An 11,470-nucleotide genomic window follows, 5' to 3' on the forward strand; every position below is an offset into this window, starting at 1 on the left:
CAGCTAGCGTTATAATTTTATTTTGATAACAGAACTCTAGCCACCGGATACGTCTTGGTTGTCTGTAGAACAAGGTGACAAATATTTAACAGTATTTGCCACATATTGATGACGTTCACGCAAATGGTGTGTTCGTTCGTCGGTGGATGTGCGATCCCAATGCTTCCAAAACTTTTCCATGGAATTTCAGTGTCCGGAAAAGAATTATGAAATAAAAATTTCTTATGCATAATTAAAATAAAGTAATCAAATGGGGGAAATATAACTTCAATTAAAAAAACGTTGATTTAGTTACTAGATCAATGCATTTTAGTTATTCTTGAACTTTTGGTTAATTGATCAGCAATCCAACCTTCTAATATTTCACAACATATTTGTTTTCTAGCATTACTTGTGTTTATAACACTATATGTAAACGACCTGTAAGGATTGTTTTGTTTGTTCTTTCTACTAGTGCTTTTCTTTTCATGGATTTTTCGTGGATGCAATTACTCCATCAGTCAGTACAGGTCCCGAAGAGGTTATTAATGTGATGCTAAAATGCTGATGTTTAAATGAAGCTATTAAAAAGTTCATTTACGTTAGACTTTTCAGGTACTTAGGTTGTAGTGATTTCATTAAAAATCCTCGTTTGGCCAAACCAAGGGGTTAATAATGCTACAAAAATCTTATTTTTTAAAGCAGTTCCCTTAAGAACTGGCCACACTGGATCATCTTTGTTTGTTTATCATTCAACACTGATTCCCCGTCAAATAGCAGATTGTATCACAGGAATAAAGTCTGTAGTGGTCAAGAGTTTTCTCCTGTGACTATGTACAGAAACATCCTTTTTCCACAGAGCTTGGTTGCCAGGTTTTCCCTCGTTTAATGTGACTGGGTCAGATTTTACCCAGAATGTGAAACATCTAAAATAGGAATTACAACTAGAGCACTTACAGCATGAAGCAAAAGAAAAAAGTGTAGTACAGTCTACAGTATATAGATTTTATTGAGTCCCTTAAATGTTTTCGGTTAAGCCAAAAATAAACAGATTGAAGAATCATTAAAAACAAATCCCTTGTATGCGTGTTGATAAAAAAAAAAAATTAAGTGTAAGAAAATAAAAGCCCTCAGATATTTTCTTTTCTTTGTACGTTCATTTCATTCATTAGAAAAATATAAATGAACGACGTTACGCAGGGCCATTGAACGCGTCATCACATTGACGCTTTCTAAATTCGCCGGAAGTAAGCTGTAGTACTTCCAGTTTAGCGTCAGCCTTTTCCCAGTGCCTCTGAACTCCAGAAACACCCCGTGGCGGACTGAAAGAGTAGACTTTAAATCGGTCAGCTGTAACAGTTTAGATCCTTAAAACAGCACTGACTCCTAGTCGCGTTTACGGTGCAGTAACAGTGAGATATTGTGACACATCATTTAGCTTTGTTAGCCGCGTTAGCCGGCTGCCATCCTTTTTTCCGAGCGTCACTTCCTACTTTTGAAAATCGCGGCCAGAAAGGAAAGAAACAGAGATGGAGTTACAAGGTAAGGGGAACTTTTAGAAATCTTAATCCGTTGCGTTCTGATTGATGGTATTAGCTATTCGGCATTTATGGCTTTATTAGGCAAGCATGTCATATGTCATCTGTCAACTCTGTGTTGGGGCAGCGGTGCTTATTTTCTTGCTTTAGAAGAAGAAGGTAGAAGGTAAAGCACTACAAAAAAGCCCATGTGTCGACCACAAGTGGCTATATTTTAGTATTTCTTTAGATAGATAGATGAATACTTTAATCATTAGTTAAGATTTTTATAAATTGCGGATGTCCTAAGACAAGAGAATAAGTTTAAAAAAAATATGCTCATGGCTCACAATAAAGTTCACACCATGAGAACATTCGTTTTTTCAGTAACTAAGATTCCTCTACACAAAGCATTATTCAAATAAACATACACCAATTTGCGTTCATCTCCAGATTTAACATTGATAATAAACACCTAGATTTGGGGCATTTGTTCCCACTTGTCAGAGTGAAGACATGCTGTCAGAAGCTTCATAATAATATACTAGCATCTAAGCTCTAAAGCTGTATTTCTATTAATGGCTGTTTTGGACCGTCTGTCATTAAATTATCCCTGTCTCTCAGTGGGTTCAGAGCCGATGACCTTGGGCTCTCCTACCTCTCCTAAGCCAACCTCTGGGGCTCAGTTTCTGCCCGGTTTCCTGATGGGTGACCTGCCAGCTCCAGCAAGCCCACAGCCTCGCTCTTTTAGCCTGGCCTCACCACTTGTGGATAGCACAAGCACACTTCGAGGTGAGTGGAAGAAGAGACATACCTGATTGTTGTCTAAAGCTTATATTTTAGATTATTTAGATTCATTAGTGACTCATATTCATACTTAACTTATTTTAAATGGAGGAGGAGGAGGTGGTGGTGGAGGTTCTGCCATGCAGCCTGTTGTCCCCACACCCAAAGACAAGAGTGGAGCCCCACCTGTTCGCAGTATCCATGACGACCTGGTTACTGTAGCGACACCTCTTGCTGCACACAGACAGGTGGGTAAGCATGCACGGTAAAGTGAGTTAAACCGCCTATTTTCACATGAAAGCTGCCACCTCCTGGTTTTGTAACCAAGACAATAGCAGGGATAGCAGGGGGGGTTGGAGAGGGAGACTGAATTAAGAAATGCAAATGGGTGAAGGCTCTGCCATCAGACGCTCCCCAATGAACCCCGACCCCAGGTCAGACACAGTCACCTTGTGTCCAGTGACACAAGTGCCATTCTTCTTCACAGAGGTGTCTTTTGAATCACATTTAGTTAAGCACCTAACCCAGGACTAGTTTGGGACAGAACTCCTGGGATCTTTCACAAACAGCAACGCCTCTACCCTCAGTAAGGTGGTGAAACATGGAGGCCTTATAGCGTTTCATGGTGACTTAATTTCTGTACATCATCATGCATGGTCAATATAATTTTCATATGTTCACAGATGTTCAGGAATAGATACAGGTGGTTGAATGGCACACACTTGATTCCTGAGCAGGTGATCATGTGCATGATGAAAGTAAACATAAAGTAGGCAAACCAAAAAAAAACACAGCGTGACAAGGCTCATTACAGGCCAGATGACTGGCTAGTGCTTGTGTTTGATGAAAGTTCACGATGACATGTGAAAAAGGCTTTTTAAAAACATGTTCCTCCGTCTGATTAACTCTCTACAGTCGTTCCCAGTCATGCAGTCTCCTCTGTCAGCACGTCAGGCCTCCACTCCAGGAACAGGTACACACTGACACTGCTGACTACTCTGTTCGTAGTGACTTTACAACAACTTCTAACAGTAATGCTTGTGTTATGCGTCGCAATGGCTAGAAGTCATCAAGGATAATTTTTTTTGTAGAAACATTTAAAAACAATGGCTTCCTGTAAAATGTAAATAAATAAAAAGAGCAGCTGGTGACAGAAGTCATTGTAGCTAGTGAAGTGAGGGATTAGCCGGCTAAGTCAACAATCAAACTTTTGACGGGAGCAGAAATATGAAGTTGGTTAGACTAATTATTTCTGTCACTTGTAGCACTGGTTCACTGCTCAGTTATGGAGTGACAGATCTATATCCAGAGCAGCCCAAAATCCTCTCACTCATCACGCTTATGCCCTTAGTGGATGTTGTAAATGGGAGAAGTGGAATTCCTGGTGGTACTTTTATCTAGACAGTTGATGGTCAGTGGCATTGCAAAAGCATATTCGGTTTTATAAAGGGAAGCAGAGTGTTGGTCGTAGCACTAATTAGAAAATGTTATTCTTTTCTTACTTTTTGACTAGCCTAGATTTAGATTGCATTTTGATCACAGTGACACTAAGGGGAAATGGTGGTATGAGACTGTGGCACAACCATAATTATTGCGACAGTGTGCAACAAATATGAGGCCATGTTTTCTTTAGGCTGGTTGCTTCAAAGATGGGTGGCGGGGCTGGGATGTTTCGCAGTCAGTTGCTGGCTTCAAAGCAACTTTGTTGCATCAAGATGGCAAAACGGATGAAGTCTGTCTGTGATCATTTTTTCTGTGTTAATAGACAAGACAAATAGTAACGTGGCTGCTGGATGGTGATAAGACTGCAAAACAGACACTTTGCAACTTTTCTTTTATGTGGGAATATAACTAGAACGTGATTTTTTAACTCGCTAGACAGCCACGTTTAGTATTTTTCCTCTCTATCTTCTAGTTTACAAGGTTTCCATCCTACTTTCATTCTACTGTTACTGAACCATTAGGAGAATTGGTAGCTAGTAGCTTACCTGCATTCTTTCATTGTTTGTTGCTGTAAAACCTGATAACACGTGCAGCTGCAGATACTGACACATCAGTGCACAAAGCTTTGTTTGTGTTGGCACTGAAAAGGTTTATTCTTTTGCTCACGGTGAGGTTTATGGGGATTAACTGGGTAACATATCTGTCCCGACAGGCATGCAGCAGATGTGTCTGTCTCCAGCTCAGGTGGACCCCTTCTACACTCAGGGAGAGTCTTTGTCATCTGACGACCAGCTGGACCAGACCTGGGTCACAGTGTTTGGGTATTTATGCTCACACTTCATCACACTTCAGTTTAAATGCACTCTGTGTACATTAAGGGTATGTCTGTGTGTTTTAGCTTCCCTCCAGCCTCGGCTTCCTACATCCTGCTCCAGTTCGCTCAATACGGAAACATCCTCAAACACACGGTGAGACACTCGCACATCATTATCAGACTGCAGGATATTTGTGTCTGATCAAATGGGCACTATATCATATAGTGTTTGCATATTAACTATATACCGTTAATATATCCAAAATGCGTCACGCTGTAGTGGCTCGAGAATGACCTGCCTGTCCCTCCGGATCGCAGCAGACCTCCAGAGCAGAACAAGGTCACCATCACTAGCTGCAGAGCAGGAGGCCACATGACTGCAGGGCACAGTACATAAGAGAGAGAGCAGAATAACATGTTTGCTTCCTGACATTTCTGGTGTTTAACTGAATCCATTATACCTGCTAGCAGTGAAATACAGTTAAGTCCATAAGTATATGGACGGTGACACTTTTTTATCGTTTTGCATCTGAATACAGTCACAGTGGACTTTAAATCAAACAGTCGAGATGGGACCAAAATCCATGGTCACATCTTGTGGACCTAACTGTATTTTCAGTGCCAGTGACTGCAGCACAGGCCCCAACTACCAACCAACACTTGTTGAGCTAAAAACATCTGTTTCAATGACGTCAGTCCACAGGACATGTTTCCAAAATGCGTCACGCCTCTGGATGTTTATTTCTAAACTTTAGGCATTCAAATTCATGCTCAGGATGCAGGAAAGGTTTCCTACTGAGCATCGTTGAAGGTCATGCCTGAATCTTTTTAAGTCACTGCGGTTTTTCTTGACCTCTTAGCCACCACAGGCCCTGATGGCTGCCATTTCCTACAGACGGATGAAACGTCTATCAAAAGCATTTTATGACTGCTGGTTTTGCATCGCTTCTTAATCACTTTCCTAGTATTGGCTCTGAACAAGCACCAACAGACTAAGTGAAGTCTGACATTGTAGCAGAAAGTTTCTGATGGTTCAGATCTTTCGGTTGTTGAGATCTTTCAAAGTTGAGTCAGTGACCAAAGTGTAAAAGTTGATTGTTACCGGTGAGAGTTGATCCACACGGCTTACAAATCATCTGTGAAATGATTGCACCTGTTTGCAATCACAGTATTGGTATTTGGAAATCAGGTGCAATGAGTGAGTCTGACTGTGAAACCACATACTGTTTAAAACTGCTTCATTGTTGGCTTCACTTTTAAGACCTGGAAGCTGCATCTGTCTGTTATGCTGTCTGTGGTCTAGAGCGGACAGTCAGTGTATTTGAACACCTTGAAATCAGAGCACAGACAGGCTGTTGGAGCCCTGAGTCAGTGTTGGATGGTGTTTGTGATTTAGAGCCCAGAAGAGTCGCAGCCCAACCAGAGAAGCAACTGGAGTTTGAGGTGTATTGCTGTGAACTAACTTAACATATTGATGATGTGTTGACAGATGGCGTCTCCTGGTAACTGGATGCACCTTCAGTATCAGTCCAGACTTCAGGCCAGGAAAGCGCTGTCCAAAGATGGAAAGGTGTTCGGTGACTCCATCATGGTGGGAGTCAAACCCTGCATAGACAAGGTTGGGTTCCTGCTGCTCCCTGCTCCTGTCTGATCTTCTCTCTGAGCTGTGATCGATTGTCCACACTAAGTTAAACTGAGTTTGAAGGAGCAATGAAGTTCATTTATCTGTCTCTCAGAGCGTGATGGACAGCACTGAGGCTGTCTCTACTCCTGTCTCCTCCTCCTTCTCCTCCTCCGCGCTCCCTACCACCCCTCGCTCTGCAATCAGACCACTCAGCGCCACCTACAGGAACTCAGGCAGTGACTACCAGGTGAACTGTTACCCAAGGGTTTAGTCTGGTCAACTTTAAAAGAGTTGACCTCTTGTTTTTCTTCGACTATAAATGCATGTGTGTCTGTGTTTAGGTGGTAGCAGACAAACAGACACCCAGGAAGGATGACAGCTTTGTTTCCAAGGCGATGGAGTACATGTTTGGCTGGTGACGCTGCATAAAAGGATGCCTGCAGTTTCAGGAGAGAGAGGGCAAGTGGTGGGAAGAGAGATGAACTGATTCACTACACTGCGTGTGTGTGTGTGTGTGTGTGTGTGTGTGTGTGTGTGTGTGTGTGTGTGTGTGTGTGTGTGTGTGTGTGTGTGTGTGTGTGTGTGTGTGTGTGCTAAAATGTAGGATCTTTTCTTGCTGTCTTCTTTTATAATCAGTGTTTCAATGTTTTTTAATCTTTGTCTCAATAAAAATGTTTTGTTTTGTTTTTTAACTCATTGAAATCGTTTTCATTCAGAGATGTTCTTCCAGCAGCCAAGGAGTGGGCTGTTCACCACAGTCACATTGTCAAGTAGATAAGGATTTTTGGCTGTATTAAACGGTATGAAGGATGTGGCCATCATGGTATCACCTGCTGTATGATGAAGACCTGTTATGACAAACAAGGGGTCGATATCACACACACGTATTGTCACTGTTCCTATTTATGTTCCTTTTTAATCTGAAACTAGTGATTGAGCTGTTACAACGAGAAGTCTGCAGGCAGTTAAAAAGAATCCAGTTTTAAGATACATCTATGCTGTCTCCCCTTTTCAGATCTGCCAGGTATATTTATCTTATGCCATCTGTGGACAAGCATAGCAAAAAAAAGGAAGTGTTCAGAGCAGTCTGAATCTAAGCTTTAGCCTCACGGTGATTACATCTACACACACTGATCACCATTATTTAAAACTTTTGCCATATTTGAGCAGAAAATTTTTTTTTTTTTTTTTAAAAACCATAATAGATTAACTTTAACACATCTTCCAATTGTTGCCAGAATGCATTCAAGAAAACTCACTTCTCTAATTAGGATATTTAATGTCCACTTTGCTAAAGTGCATAGCAAAAACTGCAGACATTGGGAAACTGTCGTCAGGCTTCTCTGCAGTGCCCCCTGGTGTCTGGAGATTAATCATTACAGTTTGTTTACATGGTAAACTTGACCTGTAACATCTGCGTCATGCCAGCAAAAATTATCAGCAAAAAAAAAAAGCTCCAAATATGTTAAAGTAAAAGTTTAGCTGTGTTATTCTTTTCAAGCAACTGTGCAGCAATACTAAGTATTAAGTAAAATACTAAGTAAGACTTCATAGTTAATCTAAGGAGCTGGAAAGAAAAGTGTCTGGACTTCTTTAAGTTGCTTGAAGACGTTTCACCTCTCATCCGAGAAGCTTCTTCTGTTCTAAGGTCAAATGGTGGAGAGTCCCAGATTTAAACCCAGTGGGAGTTTCCCCCCCAAAGAGGGACAAAGGAACCCCCTGATGATCCTCTACCTAATCACATGAGCCAAGGTGTGAAAACGGGTGTGGGTCACAATCAGCCAGGGTTTCGAGTGAAACCTGGCCTTCATAGTTACATAGAAACCTTCATAGTTAATGCCCTACACTTTCATGCTGGCAGATATATTCAGGAATGGACATAAATATAGTAAAGGCCGTCGGTGTCTTCCTCAGTTTTAGCTAATAGCAATAGCATTGGGATGTTTCCATGAGAGGTTTTAAATAATATTTTTTTAATGATGTGTAAATAAGCTCCAAAAAGCGCTGCTGCAGAAAGAGGTGGGGCTTTTTGCTTAAATACATTTAAAGTATTTAGGTTAACAATAAATTTCAACTTCGGGCATCTGACAAGGATGCCTCCTGGGTGAAGTTTTCCGGGCGTGTCCCACCGGGAGGAGGCCCAGGGGCAGATTATATCTCTCGGCTGGCCTGGGAACGCCTTGGTGTTCCCCCGGACAAGCTGGAGGAGGTGGCTCTGGGGAGAGGGAGGTCTGGGCTTCTCTGCTTGGGCTGCTGCCCCGCGACCCGGCCCCGGATAAGCGAAAGAAAATGGATGGAGAAATTTCAACTTGGTGTAAAATAATCAGCTCCTGCCACCCCAAAGAGTCTGCAGTAGAGTGGCCTTTGTAACTCCGGCTCATGTAACAGAATTTGTCCAGCAGATGGAGTCACAAATTCCACCAGACAAGCCTCAAACCTGCCAGCTTGAGGAATAAAACGACCGCTGATACTCCACATGTTTGGATTACTTTAACTGGGACAAGTAAATCCCGCAGAATTAAAATGATTCCAAGAACAGGAAAAGAACTGCCGAGAGTGAAGCTACACAAAGAATTCAATGGTCCTCTGTGGCACCCACACCCTGACCACTTTTGTATCAAGTTAAGCTGCATTTTTTAGTAGGCAGGAGCTCTTCTGTGCTCTCCCGGTGTGTTCGCAAATACACGCCACATGAGTAATAGAGGATGACTAATGCTGAGGCATGGAGCAGAGAGGTGCAAACATAGCATGAGCTGATGTTCCTGTTTAAAGAGCAGTGGTGCAGGAAGTACTAGGATCCCATGCTGAAGTCGAAGAAGAAGCTCCAACTCTGTGCTGTCTATTTTAGCAGGTGAATCAGGCGGCAAGAGAGTCTGTAACGTAACGGAAACGCATACGAAAACAACAATTACACAATTCTTTATGATGTAATGTTGAAGATTGATGTGCAGCTGTAAAGAGCGTTATGTGTCAGGTCTAGAGCAAAGGGCTAAGACATTTTTAATGCTTCTGAATTGTGTGATGGGCCTGGGTTGGTGATAGGGCATAAAATGGATTTTTATTATTTATGAGAAATTGTAAATAAATACTGTTTTTATTTTCTAGCCATATTGTTGCTCTTTATGTGCACTTTGCAACAAGAGCTACAATTTTAATTTTAATCTTCTTCTATTTTCCCCTGTTAAAATGAATGCGATGATGATTATGAAATAAATGTGGGTTTTATATCTTATAAGTGTTTAAAAAACGGACTGCCCTTCATATCCCTGGCAGTGGTTTAGTCCAATGCCTATCACTCTTTAACTCCTTCACTTCGAAAAGGTACAAAGAATGTGTGATAAACTCTTCTTTACTTCTGCTGCTTAACAGAATCAATCATATTTGATGCTGTAATGAGACTGTGGCTTAGTCTTGTGCTTCAGTGCAGCTACTATTAAAACAGACTACTGCTCAAACAGCTTTCAAATGGCCATAGTCCCTGTGCCACCTGAAAGCACAAGTAAAGAACAAGTTACCAAACCACTGCCTTGGCTTAGTGGTGTGAAAGAGACTGTGAATTATACTTTCTCGTTGTGGCATCTTGGTAAAAGGTAAAAAAGGAAGGGTTCCCTCACTATCAGCTTCATTTATGGCATGTCATCTTGGAAAAACCTCTTACCACTTGAACTTTGTTCTAGTAGCCACTTACCTGTGGCACACCTTATCCCAGCAGCATATGGTCTATTAAGGTTTCCTTCACTCTAACTAGTACATGAGCACTGAGAAGGAGGGATAAATAACAAGACCTGGCCAAACAGCCTGCCCTGAGTGCAGACAGAAGGCACGCTGCTAGGCTAACAACAGATAGGGGGTTAAGAGTAGAACAGAAGGGGCAGTCTTTGACTCAGCTTATACTTGACCTTATTCTGAGTTTACAAAAGGCTTTTGATACCATAAGATAAAGTGAGATTTACCCACCCTAGATGCAATGTTTCAATCCAATGTTGAAATTCTGATTCTAGAAATTGTGGAAAAATGTTGCGCAGACTTCTCCGATCTATCTAATTCTCTTTTAGCTCCATGTGAGCACTGTAGTTGAGTATGTGTCGTCTGTCCACTGTCACTGTGGTGAAGAGGACGCTGGGTGGAAACTTGCACTGGAAGTTGCTGTATATTTGCCTGGATCAGTGCTCACATTATTCAAATTATACTGACATTTTGTTTATCCAAAGCAGAAACTTATACTTGCTGTTTAATTTTGGCTGTCATTTAATTCAGTTTATCACAACAGCAGTTGCCTCAAGGAACTTTATATTGTGAGGTAAAGACCCTAGAATAATACAAAGAAAACCCCAACAATCAAAGGACGCCAAGTGAGCAAGCACTTAGTGACAGTGGGAAGGAAAAACTCTCTTTAACGGGAAGAAACTTCGGGTAGAGCAAGGTTCAGAGAGGGGCGGACATGTTGGAGGTGTTCTGTCACCAAACACCCTTCCAAACTTAGAAATTCATCAACATATCTGACTTACTTTGCATTTTGATTTTTCTCACTACCCAAAAAAGCCAGACAGGCTAGCATTTGTTCAGCAGGCAAAACAAACCAATCCAGTCACGTATAGGTACACAGTCTAGCTCAATATACCCAGTATTGTCCCATTTGATGTTCTGACCACTCTCCAGTGCTTGTTTATTTTTAAAGATAAATGTAAAGAACAAAAAATACAAATAACACTAATGTAAACCCCAAACTCCAGATTCAAGGCCGCAAATCCATCTGTGTCATTTTTTAAGAAGCTAAAAACCAGCTTCTGAGCCAAAGACCCTGCATCAGTTTGGAGAGGCCTGCAGCACATCACCAGCTACAGGAGTCCATCCCCCCACCCTGAAGAGAATCCCAAACTGCCTGACAACTTTAACACCGTCTACTGCAGATTTGAAAGACCATCACTCACACCTCCCATCTGCTCACCCTCAACTCACACCTAAACAAAAGGACTACCTGCAGCCCTCACCCCCCTCCCCTCTGACCCAGAGACAGAAGACCAGGAAGACTGGTGTGTGCCTCTGGTGCTGGAAGGTCTGTGCAGAGCAACTGGTCCCCATCTTCACCCGAATCTTTAACAGACCTCTGGAGCTGTGTTAGGTGCCCTCTTGCTTCAAATGCTCCACCATCAACGCTGCCTGAGGGAAGCAAAGGACACCTACAGGAGGAAGGTGGAGCAGAAGTTGGAGAGGAACAATATGAGGGAGGTCTGGAATGGTGTGAAAACCATCACAGGCCACAACACCAAGAAAAGCACAGTGGGGGGGGGGGGGGGGGGGGGGGGG

The 11,470-nt window shown here is 42.1% G+C and overlaps 1 protein-coding gene across 3 annotated transcripts; it reads left to right on the forward strand.

Moving 5' to 3' along the window:
• The first annotated feature begins 1,222 nt into the window (after window positions 1-1,222).
• nup35 (nucleoporin 35) lies at window positions 1,223-7,345 on the forward strand. Of its 3 annotated transcripts, XR_005692458.1 has the most exons (10): window positions 1,224-1,521; window positions 2,121-2,288; window positions 2,394-2,530; window positions 3,198-3,255; window positions 4,438-4,546; window positions 4,624-4,693; window positions 6,029-6,157; window positions 6,276-6,410; window positions 6,505-6,669; window positions 6,741-7,344. XR_005692458.1 is itself a non-coding variant. In XM_040006873.1 (9 exons), exons 1-9 carry the CDS (start codon window positions 1,509-1,511, stop codon window positions 6,580-6,582), a joined length of 894 nt encoding a protein of 297 aa, XP_039862807.1. In that variant the 5' UTR covers window positions 1,223-1,508; the 3' UTR covers window positions 6,583-7,345. The 3 variants fall into 3 exon arrangements, 2 of the variants coding, with proteins under 2 accessions (XP_039862807.1, XP_039862806.1); XM_040006873.1 differs by having other exon boundaries at window positions 1,223-1,521; window positions 2,397-2,530; window positions 6,505-7,345; XM_040006872.1 differs by having other exon boundaries at window positions 6,505-7,344.
• The last annotated feature ends 4,125 nt before the right edge of the window (window positions 7,346-11,470 follow it).

Source organism: Simochromis diagramma, unplaced genomic scaffold, assembly GCF_900408965.1.
Source record: "Simochromis diagramma unplaced genomic scaffold, fSimDia1.1 OVJJ01000514.1, whole genome shotgun sequence".
Lineage (NCBI taxonomy): Eukaryota > Metazoa > Chordata > Actinopteri > Cichliformes > Cichlidae > Simochromis > Simochromis diagramma.

Coding starts and splice junctions, on each gene's coding strand:
- nup35 (XM_040006872.1), top strand. Junction 4,547..4,623: donor ACCTGGGTCACAGTGTTTGG/GTATTTATGCTC, acceptor TGTGTGTTTTAG/CTTCCCTCCAGCCTCGGCTT. Junction 4,694..6,028: donor GAAACATCCTCAAACACACG/GTGAGACACTCG, acceptor ATGTGTTGACAG/ATGGCGTCTCCTGGTAACTG.